Genomic DNA, 24,186 nt, shown 5'->3' with positions numbered 1-24,186 from the left:
CTTGTTCCTTCAGAAAATACTCACAGGTTAGAACAGGTCAAAGTACTCTAAATAATACCAGTTTGAATTCGAATAGGTCTAAAAGCATCCCTGTGTGTGTGCATATGTGTGTGTGCACACGCTTAGTGGCTGAGTCATGTCTGACTCCCCTTGGCCCCATGGACCTCCAGGCTCCTCTGTCTATGGAATTTTCCAGGCAAGAATACTGGAGTGGGTTGTCATTTACTATTCCATGGGAATTCCCTCACCCAGGGATCGAACCTGAGTCTCCTGCATTTGCAGGCAGATTCTTTACCACTAGCACCACCTAGAAAGCCCCAAGGGCATCCCTAGTTAATATAACAACCTCTCCTTCATGTTTGAAAATGATCCCACATTGTTGGGTGATGAATTTCAATCTGTTTCTCCAATAAGGGTGGTGGATGCACTGATCCAGCCATTCTATTTTCCATGTCCACAAACATGTCCCCTAGGAGGTGGGTTGATGTGAGCTTTATGTGTGTCCATGAAATAGAGCTAAGTTTACTGGCTCCAGCAGGTCTTGAATCCATCATCTGGGGTAGAATAAACCCTCAAAATGATCAGACGAGAAAGGGAGGGGACATACTATTATTCCAATTTTATAGACAGAGAGACTAAAGTTTATAATCATATCGCATCATTTGCACAGGTTAAAAGACAGTACAGTGATTATCAATGGGAGCTGGAAAGATAATAGAATCACCTGGATAATAATAATAAAAAAATACCCATGTTGTACCCTGCCGTCCTTGCGCTACCACCCTATATATATATACACATATATATAAAAGCTTCCCTGGTGGCTCAGACAGTAAAGCGTCTGCCTGCAATGCAGGAGACCCAGGTTCTATCCCTGGGTTGGGAAGATCCTCTGGAGAAGGCAATGGCAGACCACTCCAGTACTCTTGCCTGCAAAATTCCATGGATGGAGGAGCCATGGGGTTGCAAAGAGTCAGACACGACTGAGCGACTTCACTATACACATATACACACACACACACATATGCTGCTGCTAAGTCGCTTCGGTCCTGGGTGTTCACTGGAAGGACTGATGCTGAAGCTGAAACTCCAATACTTTGGCCACCTCATGCGAAGAGCTGACCCATTTGAAAAGACCCTGATGCTGGGAATGATTGATGGCAGGAGGAGAAGGGGGCGACAGAGGATGAGATGGCTGGATGGCATCACCGACTCAATGGTCATCGGTTTGGGTGGACTGCAGGAGTTGGTGATGGACAGGGAGGCCTGGAGTGCTGTGGTTCATAGGATCGCAAAGAGTCGACACAACTGAGCGACTGAACTGAAGTCGCTTCAGTTGTGGCTGACTCTGTGTGACCTCATAGACGGCAGACCACCAGGCTCCTCCATCCCTGGGATTCTCCAGGCAAGAACACTGGAGTGGGATGCCATTTCCTTCTCCAATGCACGCATGCGAAGTTGCTTCAGTTGTGTCTGACTCTATGCGACCCTATGGACAGCAACCCACCAGGCTCCTCTGTCCACAGGATTCTCTAGGCAAGAATACTGGAGTGGGTTGCCATTTCCTTCTCCACACATACATACACACACACACACACACACACACACACACAGAATCTGAGCTGAGAAGCACTTCTGTCAGTTGCTGTTACTGATATGAGTGTGTCATGTCACCTCCAATGTACTAGAGGGATTTAATAGGATTGAAGTCCAGTGCTTTTGTGGGAAAAAAGGCAGCCAATACAGAGGATCAAACCCTCAGCTCTGTAATTTATCTAATGGAGTTTATAGTTAAAAAAAACAACAACAAAAAAACCTATGGTTCCTTGGATGGAAACATTTTGGGTCTAATAATTGAATTACAGCACTGTAAGCCATTAATGACTTCTATTTTGCTTTTAAGAATTTGTGGAATAATCCCCCCAATTCTCAAAGAGGGGCAAGGTACAGGGTGTTTGTTTTACTCAGCCGGGTGCTTACAATGACATCACCACCCCAAAGGAAGTGATACCCAGCTATTGCAAACAGAGGCAAATTCCAGTCTAGTGCCTGGAAGAGATTTTTAAGAAGTTACTACATACCTGTTCTAGGCGACCTTCCCCCCTTTTTTTATTGTGAAGTTGAAGATAAGAGTCCATTCTTGGAGTGGGTAATCCCAAAGTCAGCTTGTTCTTTTCCACAAAATACTGTTTGGACTTCCTTCGCCGAGGGCCGCGTGATCCTGGCAGGAATGGCCCTCTGCGTGAACTTGAACTCTTCAAGTACTGAGAGAGGTTGCTGGACTTCTCCTCAGGATCACTGTCACTCAGCACGGAAAACGGCTCAGAGCGGTGGGTGCTGAGCTCGTAGTTCGGGCTTACGAATTCACTCCCGAGTAAGGAGGCTGTGCTCCGTGGGCGCGTCTGTTCACCTTTGCTCCCTGAGAGGTCCATCGAAGGCTCCTTGGAAGGGTAGAGTGGGTCCAGAGTCAGATTTTCTGTAGAGCTGTCCACGGACTCTGGCAACGCTTCCACAGGCAACAACTTCCCCTCCTCTTTCTTACTCTTCCAGTTTGGATCGTATCGGAGGTGTGAGTATTTGTCTTCTGTGGGTTGTTGGCTGCCCAGAGCAGAAAAGAAATGTCAAGGCCTTCATCCAAACAGATTACTCATTCTCTTCAGCTGACCATCTTACTCGACATCAATCTCCATCTTTCTCTTACAATTTTCCTTTTTTACTATATAACATGGGAAAGACACATCTCAGGCTCAGACTAGGCCTACACACTACACGTAAGGGCAGAAAGTCGTCATTATCTAAGTTCACGGAAATATGGAATAAAAAAGGGGGATGGTTCATTTCTAAATGCTGGAAAACCAATGTCTGTAATGTTAAACCAGTGAAATCATCTTGGTGCGGGGAATGCCATTACTTAGACACACTGTAAGTTGCATAAGTAATAAGCTGCTGAGGATAAAATGGATTTCACACTTAGCTGGTGATATACACATTTAGCTGTTTATCAAGGAAGGGAAATTCGACTGTTGCCTGGACAACGACTCAGTCTGCATCTTTTGTGGGAGAAAAGCAGGATTTATGCCAACTGAACACCTACACAGGTTCATCCTCCTGTATCAGTGATTTTTATTCATCACTTCATTTTGTCTTTCTTTTCAAATATGCTACGGGAAGATCCCTCACATTTGGGATCAGACAATGCCTCTGAAAGCTCTCAGCTCATATTCTCTGGGTCAGGTCTGTGTACACAAAACTCAGTAGACAGGTCAGCATGTGTTTTAAGGTGTAGAAAAGCCCTATATGAATAAAAGGTTAAGCATAGGGTCCTGCCTGGTCCATATGAATGGGTCCATAATCAGTACATATGACCCCAAATCAAGTCCTCCCTTTTTCCCTATGACGATCTCAATTTGTAAAGCACCTCCTAGTCTTAATCAAAAAAGGAAAAAAAAAAATGCTGGTAATATGGGCATATTTAATGGCCTCTTTGATCTTCAAAAGCTAAATGGGAGAGATTTTCCTTGAGTACAGTAGATGCAATCCTCTAATCAAAAAGAAAATGTAAATCATCTGGGCTTTTTATGCTATTTGATATTCCCGTTTACAGAGGACATAATTTTATGCTGGGTAAACAAACTAATGGTGCCCCTAATGCTAATTTAGTCCTCTTAATGTGAACCTAGATTTCTTTGATTTGATGTAAAGCAGAAACTAGAGCAGAAAGCCCCAACTTCCATATCTTGCTAAATTGTCACTTTGAATTTTTAGTGTCCTTTTTTTTAACCATGATGCAAGGCTTGCTGGACGGGATGTCAGTTCCCCGATCCAGGACTGAACCTGGGTCACAATGGTGTAAGTCCCGAGTCCTAACCCACTGGACTGCCGGGGAGTTCCCCTTGTCACTGTGAATCCGTAGTTCACATGTTAAGATGGAAAACTTATTGGGATGGACTGCTCTTCCTTTTCCGCTGAGGGAAGAAAAATGATATTCTCCTCCAGCAAAGCGCCTGGATGGATGGTCCATGATTGTCAGGAAACTGACATCAAACCGTGTGACTCGTCACTCCTGAAACTCCACAGGGCAACCTGCCTCTGGGGCTTTGAGGAGGTCTCTCTGTGCGATGGCCCCTACTGTCCCAGGAGCAGGGGTTGGTCCAGCGGGGCATAATCTGGATTTGGGAGTAGACAGACCTGGGCTCAAGTCCTGGGTCTATCACTACTTATCTGTGCCTTGGTTGGAAGACCATGTCATCTCTGAGCCGGTTTCTCTCATCCTTAAGTTAGGGATCAGTTATATTTGTTCTGTTTATTTCTCAAGATTGCATAAAAGCCAGATGAGACAATGTAGCCAAATTCATGTGCTGTATTTGTGCTTAGTTCACTGTTCACCATGGCAACTGTGTCTCCTCACCTAGGTCAGGTCCTGGGCAGCAGGGACTGAGGGCTGGCCTTCCTTTCCCTCACCTCTGCCCTGTGCTATGGACAGAAGAGGTAAAATGTGATGCTTGAATCAATAACTGACCATTAGATATTTATATTTTTTTTTAAAAAGCCCAACAGTAGTAAATTAGTATTTAAACAGGCAGAAAAGCTGTTTTCTTTGGACCAAACCAGTGAATGACTTTAGGGCTTATTTTGCGCTGCATCAAGTAAAAGTTTCAGCAATGGAAGAAAAGATGAAGAGAGTCAAATAAATAAAGATAGAAAGTATTTTTTTAAATGAAGAAATGTGCCATTTTCCCATATCTATGATATATTCAAAGGAAAATGTGAGTTTAACTCTCCTCATTCATTCATTCACTTGATTTGACAGAATTTAACTTTCCTCATGCATTTGCTTGTTCAGTGATTCTATAGATGTTTATTGAGCACGTACTAAGTTAGGGGGAGGTGGTGCTAGTGGTCAAGAACACGCCTGTCAACGCAGGAGATGTTCGATCCCTGGGTCAGGAAGATCCCCTGGGATAGGAAATGGCAAGTCACTCTAGTATTCTTGCCTGGAAAATTCCACGGACAGAGGAGCCTGGTGGTCTACAGTCCGTGGGTTTACAAAGAGTCGGACACGACTGCACATCCCCACACAAGTTAGGGGGAGATGGTGGTGAGCTCAGTTGGGGATACAGACCAGGAAATGAGCGATTTACAGCTGGAGTCATGAATGCAGCGAGCAGGAGAACGGAGGGACACCAAGTCCCAGCTTGGGAAAAAGGGAAGCTTTCTGAAGGCACTGATGGCTTAGCTGATACCGAAGGCTGAGAAGGGCAGAGAGTCTAAGCCAGGCTGAGGAAGCAACTTGTAGAAAGGGACAGAGGAGCGAGAGAACATGGGGCTTTCAAAGGACAAATTTTGCAGGATAAAGTGGAGGCTAGGAGTGGGGACGGTTGAGGAGTGAAGCTCAGGGTTAAGCCGAGGTGAAATTTTGTAGGGCTTTGTAAATTCCGTGAAGGGTATGGCTTAACTCCATTAACTTGAAAGTTTGGATTTAATTTAGCAAAATCACTCAATTAAAGAATAAAGTAATACAGATATATTTGGATAGGCACAGTGATGTGGTGTTCAAAGGGCTTATCTACGGTTATCTACGGCTTATATACGGTTTTGGGGGGAAAGTTTTAGAACAAGTAGCCTTCTTCTTTGCGCTGTTTAAAGCAGGGCTTGGCAACCTTAAAAGTGATACATCTGGGCCTCCCTGGTGGCTCACTGCTAAAGAATCAGTCTGCCAAAGCAGGAGATAAGGGTTCAGTCTCTAGCCCAGGAAGATCCCACGTGCTGTGGAGCAACTAAGCCTGTGCACCGCAACTATTGAGCCTGTGCTCTAGAGCCTGGGAGCAGCAACTACTGAGCCCATGGGCTGCAACCACTGAGGCACGTGAGCTTAGAGCTTGTGCTCCACGACCAGAGAAGCCACTGCAAAGAGAAGCACAAGCACCGCAGCTAGAGCGTAGTCCCTGCTATCCACAACCAGAGAGAAGCCCGCGCAGCAATGAAGACTCAAAAATAAATTAAAAGACAAATTCTTTTAAAGTGACGCATCTTATTGGGGCCCACTGGCCCACCGCTTTCCTAGGCTGGGTTGTAGAGTGCTGGCTTTGGGAAGATAGAACATATTATGCCGTGCTGATCTAGGGAATGCTGATAATGAATCTGCTTTTTTAACCTCAGAGCAACCCTATGGGGAGGTGTCACTATTATGCCCATTTAATAGATGAAGAAACTGAGGTTTGGAGAGTGAGGATCAGATTGCCTGCACTGAATTCCTTGTGCTGCCAGTTAGCGTGGGAGTGTGGGCAAGTTATTGTAGTTCTCTGTGCTTCAGTTTCTTCATCAATAAAATGAGGATGCAAATAGTACCTCCCTAAAAAAAGATAATAGTACCTACTTCATAGTCATTGAGAGTATTAAGCACATTTGTATACATATATATGCTGAGAACTATGTTCTTTTTTAAGATATAATTTTCTTATTATCTGTGTTTGCTTTTTAAAAAATATTTATTTGGTTGTGTTGGGTCATAGTTGCGGCACACGGGATCTTCGTTGTGGCTCGCAGGCTTCTCTCTAGCTGTGGCTTGAGGGCTTAGTTGCCCCGTGCATGTGGGATCTTAGTTCCTTGACTAGGGATCAAACCTGCATCCCTGCATTGCAAGGCAGATTCTTAATCACTGGACCACTGGGGGAGTCCCTAGAACTATGTTCTTGTTACAGAGTAAGGAAGGCCCCAGGAAGGGTCTGCTATGAGAGCGGGTGCCAACAGGCTCCGTCACTGGAGTCTGTTGCTGTGTGTTGCGTTCTGTCACGTGACACGACACTGACGTGTCTTGTGCTTCCTGCTGATTGGATCTCAAGGAATTTTTTTCTCCCTAAGGCCTAAGTTATTTCCAGGACACAGTGCTGTCTTGTGATGCACTAAGTGGCACCTTAGTGGCCTGAAAGAATGAATACACTCTCTTAAAAAAAAAGATTAAAATTTTTTCTGAAGAACTAGGCATCATGAACTGTGATTTAGGAAAATGGGATTAAGAAATGTCTGTGTTTCCACACGATGAGAAATTTTAGGCACTGCTGAGAGATGATGAGGAAGATAAAACTGGGAGAATTCAATTATTTTAGACTTTCAGAAGGAGATATAATTTCTAGCCTCAACAAATTGCCATCAGACACTGCCAAGCAGCATCACACACCCTGGGAAAGACGGGTGTTTTGAGTGAAACCTGGAAAATTCAGAAGGCTTTGAAACAAATCAGACATACTGAGTTGCTCGGGCTGTGAAAGATATTTTTGAACCAATCGTTTGAAGAGACACTCTAATAATGTGTATTTACAAGATTAGAATCAGAAAATGTGGCTCTTCTAAGAGCTTTAATTACACTGTACCGTGTACAGCTACAATGACTATCTTAAAACATGCCCCCTTCTCTTCCTTTTGATGGAAACCATATGTAGGGACAAATGCGAGGTTATGTTTTGCAAACTCAGGAGCGTGAAAAGCTGTAATACTTCACGGAAACAAATCTAATGGTTGAAATAGAACATGATACTAAAAAAGCCCATTGTTCTGAGCTTGTGTGCTGAGATGCTCCATTGTGTTGTGTGGTCCAGGTCAACACACTGGAACAAAATGAGTGTGAAGTGCTCCTTCATCGGTAATCATGTGCACACAAAACACACACCTTGTTTTCTCCCCATTGGATAGGGAAGTTAGACAATGAGTACACAATGCTTTTGTTGCCATTCAGACAACAGATGCCAGGTCTGCCCTTCGGATGCCCAGGTTAGAGATGGATGCAGAGAGGAAGGGGAGGGTGGTCTCCTAGGCTATGCCATCCTATTTGCTGTCTCTAATGGACCACATTTGAGCACTGACTGTGACAACTTCAGTCCAAATAAAATCAAATCTCCATTTGACGAAGAGCTTCGTGTTCAGTTTAGTATTCAATCAAAAAATCACTAAAATTAGAGCATGTTTCTAGTACAATTAACATCCTTTGCACTCATAATAAAATATTCAATAACTGGCCATTTTGCCTGTCAAGGAGGTGAATAAAAGCATTGCTATTAATCATTTAGCAGTTATTTCTTTGCCACTTTATTTTAAGTAGGCAGTTAAATTGAAACTGCACATGTTATTATTGATGTAGGTTTAATTTAATCCTTTTAAACAGAACAATTATTCCCAATTTATATGCCATTAAATCTTTTATGGATATGAACAGCAAATTCAATTTCTGTTTAAGTGTACAGTTTTTAATGCTTCTTTAAGGAGCAATAAATCTGACAATTGCTTCCAAGGATTTCTGAATTTTGTGCTCATCTTAATCTTTTTATCAACAGCTTTTAAGTAAATAAAATGAAATTAATCCAAAGGATCAAAAAAATCACTTTTGCAAGTATGAAACAAAAAGGTTCCACAAGTATATTGAAATCCTTTGGGAAGGCTATTTACAACCCAGAAAATTTCATCTAATGCAGGTATTTATTCTGCTAAAAAAATTAAACATTTTAATAGAAGAAAAGTAGTTTAATGAACCAAAGGCCAAAGACTATCCACAAGTGACGGGGTTGGATTGTTATGTTATCTGGTGAATTTTGTTGACTGCAGTCATACAGTTTGGATAATTCCAATCAAAGTCTCCCTTTGTTGACAACAGCTTTTGGCTGCAAAATAACCAAATATTTGCACCAGGTTCTTATAGTACCAGTGTTGATTCATGGACAATCTCTGAGTTAAATTATCTTAAGAGGGCATGCTAGTAATTGCAATGTGAAATTCCAGTACCTCGTTTCCATTAAGATTATCTTACATGAAACAACGGCTGCATCCTCACAAGGGAAATGCTGTATGACACAGAACATATTTAGAAACAGAATTCCCCTCCTTCAGTGACAGTTTACAATGCTCCTGCCAGACATTTTCTGTGGAAAGCTCGGGAGTTCTTTTCATTCTCCAGAAACAGTGGCTAAAAGGCAGAGACCTAGATTGACAGCACTTCCAGGTGCTAGTTTCTTGTACTTTTTTAAGATTTTTTTTTTTTTTTGGTGTGGACCATTTTTAAGAAAATCCACTCCAGTATTCTTGCCTGGAAAATTCCATGGACAGAGGAGCCTGGTGTGGTACAGTCCATGGGATTGTAGAGAGTCATACAACTGAGCATACACATGCCATTTTTAAAGTCTAGGTTGAATTTGTTACAATATTGTTTCTGTTATATATATATATATATATATATTTTTTTTTTTTTTGCCAAGAGGCATGTAGGATCTTAGCTCCCTGACCAGAGATGGAACTCGCATCCCTTGCATTGGAAGGCAAGATATTAACCACTGGACCACCAGGGGAGTCCTCTCTTGTATTTTAACTGCCAGATACTAATGGCATTGGAATTGCAAGGTAGCTGTGATGTCATGGGAAGAGCACTGGAGAGGCCTTGACACCTGAGCCCTAGTCCAGATTTTGCCACTGAGCAGTTATGTGAACTTGGGTAAGTTTCTTATCCACTCTAGGCCTCACACTCTAGGCCTCAGGTTCCATCTTTTATTAATACAGGCTGACCTTTAAAAGACCAAACAGCTCTAAGAATCCACCATTTTAAAAACTGAATTGGGCCTATCATGGGAAACTCACCAATATATATAGGGGTTGGGGAAAAATTTTAAATTCCATCCATTAAAAAATTATAGTAACCAAAGATTTCCACATTTCCAAATTTGTCAGGGAGTAGAAACAGATGAATACAGTGAAGGTTGTCAATTAAACTTATCTCCTTAGTTACTTGGTTACAGTCTTCCTCTTGATAAACTGGCAGGACTGTAGGTGATATAAATTTCAATAACACATTGTGAGGTTTCGAACTCACTGTTTATTTACTTATTTTGACACAGTAATGCATCCCCATTTGGAAATAAGCTGGAAAGGAACTCATGGTCGTCTCCGAGGGCAATAAAACCCCAGGAGTCACGGTAGCATTAGCATTTCTGGCGGCGCCTGTGCCTCTAATAGACATAATTCATGCCCACGCACACACTTCACTTCCTCCTCTGACTGCTCGTCTGTCATGATGGCACAATGCCTGCTCTGAGGAGCGTGTCAGGGTTTCACAGCTGCATAGTTAGTGAGCAAGTGAACATAAGACAGCAGTGGCCAGTACCTATGACAGCAGGTCTCTTCTTTGATATGATGATACCCATGTGATCAGAAATAAATAACCAACATGCTAGTAGCTATCGCCAAATACTGTGTGAACCCCATAGGATTGGGTACATGTGCACGCATGCTCATGACTCTCTGCAACATTATGGACTGTAGCCTGCCAGGCTCCTCTGTGCATGGAATTTCCCAGGCAACAATACTGGAGTGGGTTGCCAATTCCTTCTCCAGGAGGATCTTCCCCACTCAGCGATCAAACCTGTGTCTCTTGCATCTCCTGCACGGGCAGGCAGATTCTTTACCACTGAGCCACCTGGGAAGCCCTTGGGTATAGAGTAGAATGCATTTGAAGAGGCTGGCCAGCCAATAACCTTAAATGGAAAATCTCATCAAGACAACATAAATTAACATGGATGAATGTTGCTAGAAACCAACAGGAATGAAAGTTGATGCCTGGAAGCTCTCAGAATGTTCTTGATAAAACTAGAATATTACACCTAGCCTCAAGTTTCTTTACTCTCCCAACCAGAGGGAGAAAAATTAATCTCTATGACACTTATGAGAGGAAGTAATCTCTCATCAGCTCAAATATATCTTATGTGCGAAATTGGAGGGGAAAGTTAAAATTCTGAGTTTGGGTTTTTACTAAGTCGCTCTACCTACTTTTGGTTTTGCTTATCCCATACTAATATTTAAGTCCTAGAAATCACCATTCAGTACTTCACTTGATTCTTGTATTGTTAATCGGAGACAACATACAGTCATCCCTGGTATGTGTGAGGGATTGGTTCCAGGACATGCCAAGAATACCAAATTCTGTGGATGCTCAAGTGGCACGACCCACCCTCTGTATCCACGGTACCACATCCAGTAATTCAACCAACTGTGGGTTTTGTACTACTGTAGTACTATTTATTAACAAAAAATCTTCATGTGAGTGAACCCATTCAGTTCAAATTCATTTTGTTCAAGGGTCAACTATATATATATATATATATACACACACACACACAACATATTTATATATAAATACTACATATTTCATATATATATGTGAAAGCTTTTGAGAGGAAAAATTATATACTACCACAAAAATGCAGGTGATTATTCCTGAGTCCTTTTCTTCAGTTCAGTTCAGTCGCTCAGTCATGTCCGACTCTTTGCTACCGCATGAATCTCAGCACGCCAGGCCTCCCTGTCCATCATCAACTCCTGGAGTTCACTCAGACTCACGTCCATCGAATCAGTGATGCCATCCAGCCATCTCATCCTCTGTCGTCCCCTTCTCCTCCTGCCCCCAATCCCTCCCAGCATCAGAGTCTTTTCCAATGAGTCAACCCTTCACATGAGGTGGCCAAAGTACTGGAGTTTCAGCTTCAGCATCATTCCTTCCAAAGAAATCCCAGGACTGATCTCCTTCAGAATGGGCTGGTTGGATCTCCTTGCAGTCTGAGGGACTCTCAAGAGTCTTCTCGAACACCACAGTTCAAAAGCATCAATTCTTCGGTGCTCAGCCTTCTTCACAGTCCAACTCTCATATCCATACATGACCACAGGAAAAACCATAGCCTTGACTAGATGGACCTTAGTCGGCAAAGTAATGTCTCTGCTTTTCAATATGCTATCTAGGTTGGTCATAACTTTTCTTCCAAGGAGTAAGCGTCTTTTAGTTTCATGGCTGCAGTCACCATCTACAGTGATTTTGGAGCCCCCCCAAAAAAACTCTGACACTGTTTCCACTGTTTCCCCATCTATTTCCCATGAAGTGATGGGACCGGATGCCATGATCTTCGTTTTCTGAGTCCTTTTCTTACTTTCAGTCAATTCTGAATATTCAAGTTAACTAAGAATACCTTCCCGTACCTGTCTTCCACCCAGTAATTTCTGGCACAAGGTGGTCTGTTAGACAGAATGGGAGATATCTGGTGAGGGCTCTGCTTCCTAGGTGATGAGAGAGCCTTCACTGAAGGAAAACATTCTGTTTTCCAGGAGAGTTGTTGGGGAATACAGGCTACTGTAATTCTGATGAATGTGAATCTGCGCAAGCTCTGGGAGGTGGTGAAGGACAGGGAAGCCTGGTGTGCTGCAGTCCGTGGGGTCACAAAGAGTTGGACATGACTGAGTGACTAAACAACAACAAATGATCCTCCTGCCCAAAAGTAAAACACTATCAATGTTTATTGTGTTCTGAGGACACAGGATCCATTACAGATTTGTATTACTTAACTAAAATTTATCATTTTACATGCATATTTAATCTGGCCTCAGTTCGGTCCATATTGAAGCTGTTATAGCTTTAATTTCTGATAGAGAGCAAAACTGAGTTCTTGACTAGATCAGTCCTTGATCACCTATCCAGATACATACAACTCGAGACACAGACTTTGGAGTTAGAAGACAGTTCATTCAGTTCAATTTCTGGCTCGGCCACTTAGTAGCTACATACACCTAACAAAACTTTCAGAGCCTTGGTTCCCCATCTGCAAAATTTGTCTAAGAGCCTCTTGTTGTGATAAATGAGATAGTATATATCAAGCAAATGGTCCTCCAAATAGTAGCTAATTATATTGAGGTATTTTTGTAAATAAAACCTTATCAAACACATATACCAGTTACTGTATTGCTGCTTTCTGATTTTTTTTTTTAACATATGAGGCTTCAGAGGGCCACAGGGCTGAAGAGGTTATTTCTAATGCTCTAGGAATTACATTGATCTCCTTTTCCCTGAGTGCTGAGTGTCATAAGGCTAGTTCTGGAGTGGGGTTTAAGGATTATCACGTGAAGATCCTCTTTCTACTCTTGATTCATTCACTGCAGTCAATGCTGCTCCAATTTCTATTAAGTAAAAGGTTTTTCTAATCCATATACATTGAGCTGAGGCTTGACTTTGCTGAGGTACAAGGGAGTAATTGCTTTGAGGAGGTTCTAGTAACATCAAAACACAAGAGTAGAGCTCATAAGTGACTTGGCAGGCAGCTTTTAAAATGGTTGCCCACAAAAGCAAGAAGAAAGAGATTTTGCTTGGTTTTAAGGCAAGGCTTTGACTAATTATTTTGAACTACAGTTCCCAGAATGCTATCTACCTGACAGAAATGAAAGCACTCTTGAATTTCATATTGAGAGCCTGTGATCAATTTGTCTATTTCTCGACTCATAAACTACTCAGATCCAAGCAATGATACACCAAGGAAAAGTTTCCAAGATGAACAGAGAAAGGGGCCAGTAAGGAAATGCTCAGCTGGATGATATTTTTTAAGGCTTTAAAAGTTGTTTTTATTTGGTTATGCTGGGGCCTTGGTTGCAGGATCTTTCAGTTGTGGCATGTTGGATCTAGCTCCCTGATCAGGGATTGAATCTGGGCCCCCTGCATTGGAGTGCAAAATCTTAGCCACTGGATTATAAGGGAAGTCTCTGGATGATATTTTTGAGGCACTACTTGACTAAATGCTTTGGTTGTGTTTTCCTTTATAGTGGAGAACTGGTTCTCCAGTCAATGTATGAAGCATTGCACAGCCAAACAATCACTAGGGCCATAACCCACTCTAATCCTGGGGATTATAGTCTTTCATTAATGTTTCCAAGACAAATCAGTCTAAGGAAAATACTATCGTTTTAGGATCTGTGAATCAGAAGACCAATGCCCTAACCATGCTTTTGACTTTGTATTATTTATTTAAAAATACATTGATGTTTTTGGGGCTCCCTTGGAGTCTAAAGTGTCACATTCTTCCGGCTACTATGGATTTGTGAAATTGTTACTTATCTTCTTACTCCTGAGTGTTGACTGTCTCTTCCTCCAGTGCTCTGAAAAAGACAGAGAACCAACAGCTCTTCTAAGGGGATCCTGTGTAGTGAAAACGATCCCTGGATTGAAAATTGAGAGCTGGGTGCCCATTTCATCTCTTCCACTGAATTACTTTGTGACACAGGAGATCAAGCTCTGAGCCTTTACAGTGGGAATACTGACTCCAAGACCCTAGACTACCAGAGAACTAACCCTAGGGAGTATCAAATAGTGAGAACTCACACAAAGGAAGCCACTTGAATACAAGACCCAGCATCACCCAACCACCAGTAGTACTCTGTGCAGGATGCCTCATCTAAACAACAAACAAAACAAAAACACAAATCCAGTCATCAGCAGACAGGATTACCACCTCACTCATCCTCGCCCATCAGAGGAAAAACAAACAAACAAACAAACAAAAACTCAGCACAAGTCTCACCCTATACAAAGCTTGCACAAACCACTGGAGCAACCTTAGGAGGGCAGAAATCAAAAGGAAGAAAGAATTCAACCTTGAAGCCTGGGAAAAGGAGACCTCAAACACAATAAGTTAAAAAAAATAATGAAAAGGCAGAGAAATACTACACAAATGAAGAAACAAACTGGAAATACAGAAGTCCAAATAAATGAAGAAGGAATAGGCAAACTACCTGAAAAAGAATTCAGAATAATGATAGTAGAGATAGTCAAAAACCTTGAAAACAAAATGGAGAAAATGCAAGAATCAATTAACAAAGACCTAGAAGAATTAAAGAATAAACATACAGAGACAAACAACACAATTACTGAAATCAAAAATACTCTGGAAGGAATCAATAGCAAAATATCTGAAGCAGAAGAATGAATCAGTGAGCTGGAAGCTAAAATGGTGGAAATAACTTCTGAAGAGCAGAATAAAGTAAAAAGAATGAAAAGAACCGAGGACAGTCTCAGAGACCTCTGGGACAATATCAAATGCACCAACATTCGAGTTATAGGGGTCCCAGAAAAAAAAAGAGAAAAAGAGTATGAGAAAGTTTTTGAAGAGATCATAGTTGAAAATTCCCCCAACATGGAAAAGGAAGTAGTCAATCAAGTCTAAGAGGCACAAAGAGTCCCATAGAGGATAAACCCAAGGAGAAACACCAAGACAAATACTAATTAAACTAACAAAGACTAAACACAAAGAAAGAATATTAAAAGCAGCAAGGGAGACCCCTTGCAAGGGAAACCCCATACACTTAACAGCTGATCTTTCAGCAGAAACTCTTCAGACCATAAGGGAATGGCAGGATATACTTAAAGTACTGAAAGGGAAAAATCTACAATCAAGATTATTGTACCCAGCAAGGATCTCATTCAAAACTGATGGAGAAATAAAAAGGTTTTCAGACAAGCAAAAGTTAAGAGAATTCAGTACCACCAAACCAGCTTTACAACAATGTTAAAAGGACTTATACAGTCAAGAAATACAGAGGAGGAAAAAGATCTACAAAATCAACCCCAAACAATTAAGAAAATGGCAGTAGGAACATATATATCAATAATTACTTTAAATGTAAATGGACTAAATGCTCCAACCAAAAGACACAGACTGGCTGAATGGATACAAAAACAAGACCCATATATATGCTGTCTACAAGAAACCCACTTCAGACCTAAAGACACATATAGGCTGAAAGTGAGAGTATGGAAAAATATATTCCATGCAGATAGTGACGAAAAGAAAGCTGGAGTAGCAATTCTCATATCAGACAAAATAGACCTTAAAATAAAGAATATTATAAGAGATAAGGAAGGACACTACATAATGATCAAGGGATCAATCCAAGAGGAAGACATAACAATTATAAATATCTATGCACCCAACATAGGAGCACCTCAAAACACAAGATAAACACTAACAGACATAAAAGGAGAAATTGACAGTAACACAATAATAGTAGGAGACTTTAACACCCCGCTCACACCAATGGACAGATCATCAAAACAGAAAATTAATAAGGAAACACAGGTCTTAAATGGTACATTATATGAGAAGAATATCTTCAGGACATTCCATCCAAATGCAGAATACACCTTCTTCTCAAGTGTACATGGGACATTCTCCATGATAGACCACATCTTGGGTCACAAATCAAACCTCAGTAAATTTAAGGAAACTGAAATCATATCAAGCATCTTCTCCAACCACAATGGTATGAAACTAGATATGAATTACAAGAAAAAATCTAAGAAACACAAAGACATGGAGATTAAACAACATGTTCCTAAATAACCAACAGGTTACTGAAGAACTCAAAAGGGAAATCAGGAAATTTCTAGAAACAAATGACAATGAAAACCCTACAACTCAAAACCGATGGGATGCAGCAAAAGCAGTTCTAGGAGGGAGGTTTATAGCAAGTCAATCCTGCCCCAAGAAACAAGAGAGACACTGAGTAGACAGCCTAACTTTACACCCAAACAACTGGAAAAAGAAGGACAAACCCCCACCCCAAAATTAGTAGAGGGAAAGAAATCATAAAGATCTGAGAAGAAATAGATGAAAAAGAAATGAAAGAAGCAATAGTAGAGATTAATAAAACTAAAAGCTGGTTCTTTGAGAAGATAAACAAAATTGACAAGCCTTTAGCCAGACTCATCAAGAAAAAAGAGAAAAGAATCAAATCAACAAGATTGAAAATGAAAAAGGAGGGGTTACAATAGACAATGAAGAAATACAAAGGATTATAAGAGACTATTATGAACAACTCTATGGCAATAAAATGGATAACCTGGAAGAAATGAACAGATTCTTAGAAAAGTTCAATCTTCCAAGACTGAACTAGGAAGAAATAGAAACTATGAACAACCCAGTTATAAGCACTGAAATTGAAGCTGTGATCAAAAATCTCCCAAAAAACAAAAGCCCAGGACCAGACGGCTTCACAGGAGAATTCTATCAAACATTTAGAGAAGAGCTAATGCCTATCCTTCTAGAACTCTTTCAAAAAATTGCAAAGGAAGGAATACTTCCAAACTCATTCTATGAGGCCACTATCACCTTGATAACAAAAGCAGACAAAGACAACGTAAAAAATGAAAACTACAGGCCAACATCACTGATGAACTAGATGCAAAAATCCTCAACAAAAATTTTAGCAAACAGAATTCAGCAACACATCAAAAAGCTCATACACCAAGATCAAGTTGGGTTTATTCCAGGGATGCAAGGATTCTTCAATATACGCAAATCAATCAATGTGATACACCATATTAACAAACTGAAAGAAAAACCATATGATCATCTTAATAGATGTAGAAAAAGTCTTTGACAAAATTCAGCACCCATTTATGATTAAAACTCTTCAAAAAATGGGCATAGAAGGAACCTACCTCAAAATAGTAAAGGCCATATATAATAAACCTACAGCAAACATTATTCTCAATGGTGAAAAACTGAAAGCATTCCCCCTAAGATCAGGAACAAGACAAGGGTGTCCACTTTCACCACTATTATTCAACATAGTTCTGGAAGTCCTAGCTACAGCAGTCAGAGAAAAAAATAAAAGGAATCCAGATTGGAAAAGAAGTAAAGCTCTCACTGTTTGCAGGTGACATGATACTATACATAGAAAACCCTAAAGATAATTATCAGAAAATTACTAGAGCTAATCGGTGAATTTAGCAAAGTTGCAGGATACAAAATTAATAGACAGAAATCACTTGCATTTCTATTTACTAACAATGAAGAATCAGATAGAGAAATTAAGGAATCAGTCCCATTCACCATTGCAACAAAAAGAATTAAATATCTAGGAATAAACTTACCTAAGGAGACAAAAGGACTGTATACAGAAAATTATAATACACTAATGAAAGAAAGCAAAGATGCCATAAACAGATGGACATAAACAAAGATGACATAAACATATTCCATGTTTCTGGGTAGGAAGAATCAATATTGTGAAAATGACTATACTACCAAATCCAATCTACAGATTCAGTGCAATCCCTATCAAATTACCAATGACATTTTTCACAGAACTAGAACAAAATATTTCACGATTCATATGGAAACACAAAAGACCCCAAATAGCCAAAGCAGTCTTGAGAAAGAAGCATTGAGCTGGAGGAATCAACCTTCCTGACTTCAGATTATACTACAAAGCTACAGTCATCAAGACAGTATGGTTCTGGTGCAAAAACAGAAATATAGACCAATGGAACAAGATAGAAAGCCCAGAAGTAAACCCATGCACCTATGGGTACCTTATTTTTGACACAGGAGGCAAGAATATACAATGGGGCACAGATAGCATCTTCAATAAATGGTTCTGGGAAAACTGGACAGCTACATGTAAAAGAATGAAATTAGAACACTTCCTAACACCATACACAAAGATAAACTCAAAATGGATTAAAGACCTAAATGTAAGACCAGAAACTATAAAACTCTTAGAAGAAAACATAGGCAGAACATTTGATGACATAAATCTAAGCAAGATCCTCTATGACCCACCTCCTAGAGTAATGGAAATAAAAACAAAAGTAAACAAGTGGGATTTGATTAAACTTAAAGCTTTTGCACAGCAAAGAGAACTGTAAGCAAGGTGAAAAAGACAACCCTCAGAATGGGAGAAAATAATAGCAAATGAAACAACTGACAAAGGATTAATTTCCAAAATATACAAGCAGCTCATACAACTCAATGCCAGAAAAACAAATAACCCAATCAAAAAGTGGGGGAAAAGACCTAAACAGACATTTATCCAAAGAAGACATACAGATGGCTAACAAACACATGAAAAGATGCTCAACATCGCTCATTATTAGAGAAATGCAAATCAAAACTACAGCGAGATACCACCTCACACCAGTCTGAATGGCCATCATCAAAAAGTCTACAAACAATAAATGCTGGAGAGGGTGTGGAGAAAAGGGAACGCTCTTGTACTGTTGGTGGGAATGTAAATTGATACAGCCACTATGGAAGATGGTATGGAGATTCCTTAAAAAACTAGGAATAAAGCCACCCAGCAATCCCACTCCTAGGCATATACCCTGAGGAAACCAAAATTGAAACAGACACATGTATCCCATTGTTCACTGCAACACCATTTACTATAGCTATAACATGGAAGCAACCTGGAAGCAACCTAGATGTCCATTGACAGATGAATGGGTAAAGAAGTTGTGGTACAAATACACAATGGAATATTACTCAGCCATAAAAAGGAATGCATTTGAGTCAGTTCTGATAAGGTGGATGAACCTAGAACCTATTATACAGGGTGAAGTGAGTCAGAAAGAGAAAGATAAATGTTGTATTCTAATGCATATATACATAATCTAGAAAAATGGTACTGAGGAATTTATAGGGCAGCAGTTTATGGACATGAGGAGAGAGGAGGGGAGGGTGAGATGTATGGAAAGAGTAACATCACCATATGTAAAATAGATAGTCAATGGGAGTTTGCTGTATGACTCAGGAAACTCAAACAGGGGCTCTGTATCCACCTGGAGGGATGGGATGGGGAGGGAAACGGGAGGGAGGTTCAAAAGGGAGGGGATTATACGAATACCTGTGGCTGATTCATGTTGAGGTCTGACAGAAAACAAAATTCTATAAGGCAATTATCCTTCAATAAAGAAATAAATTTAAAAAATACATTGAATAGTATTTACATTGTCCTTTGGTAAAAAGCAAGGTTAAAGTCAGGTCTCTGAGCACTGTTCAGAGAGGAAAAACTCAACATCGGGGAAATGAGGTCACATAATGGATCCTTGCCTTGGTTTCTTCCTTGTAAAAGTACAGACAAGAATACCTATCCTTTCCGATGCCCTGTTTCTATAAATAAAACTGCCATTTATTACCTAGGAGACTATGACTCTCTTAGATTAGTGCTACAATAAAAACATGGTTTAAAGCATAGAGTCAGACTGCAGGAGTTTGCTGCTCTACCGCGCCCTTGGTGAAATAAATAACCAGCTTCTGTAAGCCTCATTTGCAGTCTCTAAGATGGGATCATGATAGTGTCCACCTGTTGGGGCTGCCAAAAGGATTAAATAAGATGATATATGTCAAGTGTCTGGCACAGGAATCAGGCTCAGGACAAGTATTCTGTTAATGCTTTTGTTGTCAGAACCTTAAAGTAATCTTTGCCTTCTCTTGTTCTTTCCAACCCCAGTTCTAAACTGTCACCAAGTCCTAGCAATTCTTGATATACATATGTCTCCACTCATTAGCTGTGAAGGAAATGAATTAAAAATTGCTATGAGGGAAATACACTCATATAAGAGTATGTATTGGTTGGAACGTCCCTGGTGGTCCAGTGGTTAAGACTCCACACTTCTACCATGAGGGTCTTGTCCCTGATCAGGAAACTGAGATCCCACAGGCTGCACAGCAAGGCCAGAATAAAAGTATGAGTTGGTTATCTCTGAGGAGGACGGGGGGTGTGAGAAGAGGAACAAGGAAACTATCTGCAACATTTTATGTTTTAAAAAATATATCTGAAACAAATATGGCAATAAGGGTGAGATGGTATTTTTCTCTGTACTTTTCTGTGGATTAGAATGTTTTCTTAATTTGAAACTTCAGGGAATTCCCTAGTGGTCCAGTGGTTAGGACTTGGCACTTTCACTGCTGTGGCCTGGGTTCAATCCCTGGTTGGGGAACTAAGATCCTGCAGGCTGCACGGCATGGCCAAAGTAAATAAATGAATATTTTTTTTAAAAAAAAAGAAACCCTCAACATCAGTAACAAAGCACTCTGATGTTAGGTGACTTCATCTCTGTCAGCTTCATTTTCCTGACCTGTAAAATGGGAATAGCAGCACTTTCTTGTGGGATTGCAATGAAGAATTGAGTGAAGTTACAATGGCCTTTCAAAAGAGATGACGTTACTATTACTGTTGTCATTATAATTACTACCATCTGGTGGTCTCTGCTGTGTTTTTACCGTCTAATTCATAATGCACCAGCTTGCAGAATAATCTTCCTTGAATATTGCTTCATCTTATTGTCCTCCCCAAGAACCTGAATTTTCTCCTCTGGGTATACCCAACCCCATTCAGTCAGGGGTGGCGAGCTGGTTAAAGCCTTCCTAAGCCTCTTTCACCCCCTAACTCTGTGGCTGCACCTCATTATAGCATTTATCACTTGTCAGTAAGTCTCCTATATACGAGTGAGTTCCATTCCAAGATGGTTAAGTCAGTTAAGATAATGTAAGATCAGTTAGTTAAGTCTGATTTATTTGTAAGTCTAACAAAGCTACCCTCGGTACCCAACTAACAAAATTGCCTTTATAGCATTGTACTGTTAGGGTTTATAATATGTTCATATCTTTGAAAGTTCATGACTAGAAGGTTCGTATTTAGGGGACTTACTCTACTCTGACAGCAGACGAGCTTGATTCAACTTGGTATCTTTAGTGAAAGAAGGAACGAAGAAAGGGGGAAAATAAGTAGGGCTAGCCTCTCATTCTGGCTCCCATGAAAGACTGCGCCAGGAGTGTACTCTTGGGAAACATCATCTGGGTTCTGTGTTCAGTGTCGCATCCGTGGCATGGGATGTGGTGTCCACAAAGGCCCTTGAAAGCAGGCTCCTCCTCTAATTTCCCTACCTTCAAAAAACATCCTCTGTCATCAAATAGGGCTCAATGGGCCACACACACTCATGTTAATTCTGTCCTTTTTTCCCCAAATCGTGCCTAGTTTCCAAAACCCTGCCTGCCCAGGTTCTAAGCCTTCCAATAAACTTTCCTCAATTTATTTTAGCCCTAAGTTAAAATCCATCTAACACAAAGAAGGTCCAGGAGGGAGGGGATATATGTATACATAGCTGATTCACTTTGTTGTACAGCAGACACTAATACAACATGGTAATGCAGCTATATTCCAATTCAAAAAAATAAAAGCAGTTTATACTGCACATTTGTAAAAATTGTTTCCTTAAACTTAAGAGAATAAGGTAAGGCATTATTTTCTACAATTCCCATGCACCCTTATTACTTGGCTAACAAAATTAAGCCCTACTTCTGACTTTATATCATTGCTCCTCCTCAACCCTTCAGCTTTGGTTTTATGGAAAAAAAAAAAAAACATGGTAGAAGAGTGGTTTTTTTTAATCTAACGCATACATAACTTATTAAGAGTCACTGTTTGAAGCACTTTATATATATATACACACACATACATACATATATATATATATATGAAACATACACACACACACACACACACACACACTGATTTTAGCCTCACAATAAACTGTGAGATAACTACTATTATTATCCCATTTTTACTGATGAGCTGAGGCACAGAGAGTTTAAATGGGCTTAGCCAAGGTCACACAACTAGTCAGTGGCAGAATTTGAAACCACTTGGTCTGCTTCAGATGCTTTGTAACTTAACCACCATCCTAAGATCCCTTTCTAATCAGTGGCTTTGAACTTCAATACTCTAGTGTGTCATTTATATTTTCATTAAAACTGAATAATATTGCACTCATTTATATCTTCTTAGATGTTTTGGTAGCTTCTAGCATAAAATGAATACACCCTAAATACTGATGGTTATAGAAATCAAATCTCTGTGATTATATAAGCCCAGGAAGGTAGACCTCTCCTGGCTCAGGTAGAGGTCTCAAGTTCCCCCCAACAATGTACTTCACTGACGTGATGGCAGTCTTGTGAGAGAAGCAGGCTGGCTCATTTCACAGGAGAGAAAAAATGAGCTGCAAAAGACTAAAAGGGACTTATTTCAAATTATACACTAAACACCATTGCCTCGACCAACTCAAGAACACCTGAGTCCAAAGTCATGGCATTTTTCTAGATGAGGCTCTCTGGGATTTCTTCAGGGTGAGGTCATAGCACCTTGGAATATGGACAGGAAGTAAGGAGCATAAGAAATACAAATGTCCTTATCATTAATAACTATTCTCATCAAAAATCTTGGCTCCAAGCTGTCCTTAACTGCTTGGAGATCTGTCTCACACACATTACAAAGGAGCTCGTTACAAGAGCCTGTTCAGAAACAGACTCAAAGGGGAAAGGTTGTTGAGGGGGAGGGATAAACGAAGAGTTTGCAATTAACATGTACACACTACGATAAATAAAACAGATAATCAACAGGGACCTACTGTATAGTACAGGGAGTTCTACTCAATATTTGGTAATACTGAAAAAAGAAAAGAACGGGAAAAGAATGAAAAAGGAATTAGATATATGTATACCTATAACTGAATCACTTTGCATACCTGAAAGTAATACAACATTGTAAATCAATTATATCCACTATAAAAAAAAAAATCCCCAAACAAGAGCCCATCCTTACTTTCACTTGGGACAGTACCAATAATTATGTAACAGTGCATCTCAGAACCCACTGTTTCTTACACAAGCCAATTCCTTACCTGTTAATTGCACCAGCGTCTTGGGTGTGGAGGTTTTCCTTGCAGGCCCTCTGAGCTGCTTTTCTGCTTGCTTCCTCTTCCATCTCACTCAAGCTCTCCTCCTCTAGGCTGTCAGGCTCCATGTCGTTGTCCTGAATTTGGTCTTCAAGCTCAGACCGGGACTTGATCTTTTGAGTGGGGCTTTCTGAGTCAGATTCCAAAGAGTCTTTTGAAATCAAATGTAAGTCTTCTTTCTTAAAAGATGGCTCTGTGGACTGGACCTTTAAGTTGGTGTGATGTACAGGAGATTGAATAGACAGCTTGGGAATGAATTTACTATGACTCATCTTGAGAAAAATACAAAAATGAACAGGGATTCTCTCTGGTGGATGGCAGCAGCTGGTGGGATATTTAAAGTTGTGGTTCACAAGAGCATTTGCCTAAAAAAGTTATATTTATGTTATTCTGTGACAATTAAAATCTCTAATTCTAATATTAATCAAAAACTTAAATAAGTAAGAGAACCTCATTATATTATCTGCAGGGTTTTGTATGCACCCTTTTGTAAGTATGAGAAAGGTCTATTGGAAAAACTATTGTGTTTTTCCATTTACAGGAACACTTCTGCTGCAGAGCTCATAAACAGTCTGAATAATCAAATGCAGCTTTATTGAGGAAATCAAATGACTGGAATCCTTTTTCTAGCTTCCAAGAGCCTGTTACAGATAAGACTGGACAAAACCAAATGGGTTATTATGGATAGTACTTCAGTGCCTTATTTCCAATACCCAGGGCACTGATATATATATGCCGTGTTCAGTAGTATTTACGGACAGAGTAAAACAGGTTCACGGTCTGCCTTTTGGAAAATAAAGGAGGGGGAGACAGTATGGTTTCCA

The 24,186-nt window shown here is 40.3% G+C and overlaps 1 protein-coding gene and 1 non-coding gene across 4 annotated transcripts in view; one reads left to right on the top strand and one right to left on the bottom strand.

The window, feature by feature from the left end:
• JHY (junctional cadherin complex regulator) overlaps nt 1-23,634 on the bottom strand; it is a 77,018-nt gene extending 53,384 nt beyond the window's left edge. For all 3 annotated transcript variants that reach the window (XM_068989304.1, XM_068989305.1, XM_068989306.1), the window contains exons 1-2: nt 23,309-23,634; nt 2,082-2,598 (exon numbers count right to left, since the gene is read on the bottom strand). In XM_068989304.1, coding sequence (XP_068845405.1) covers nt 2,082-2,598; nt 23,309-23,634 — 843 coding nt within the window. The remainder of the gene's footprint in view (nt 1-2,081; nt 2,599-23,308) is intronic.
• TRNAE-UUC (transfer RNA glutamic acid (anticodon UUC)) lies at nt 20,498-20,569 on the top strand. The gene has a single exon. It is a non-coding gene; the product is annotated as a tRNA-Glu (tRNA).
• Nucleotides 23,635-24,186: the final 552 nt, after the last annotated feature.

Source organism: Capricornis sumatraensis, chromosome 16 (assembly GCF_032405125.1).
Source record: "Capricornis sumatraensis isolate serow.1 chromosome 16, serow.2, whole genome shotgun sequence".
Taxonomy (NCBI): domain Eukaryota; kingdom Metazoa; phylum Chordata; class Mammalia; order Artiodactyla; family Bovidae; genus Capricornis; species Capricornis sumatraensis.
Note: the sequence above shows the minus strand (reverse complement) of the source record. Positions and strands in the feature narration are given on the sequence as shown.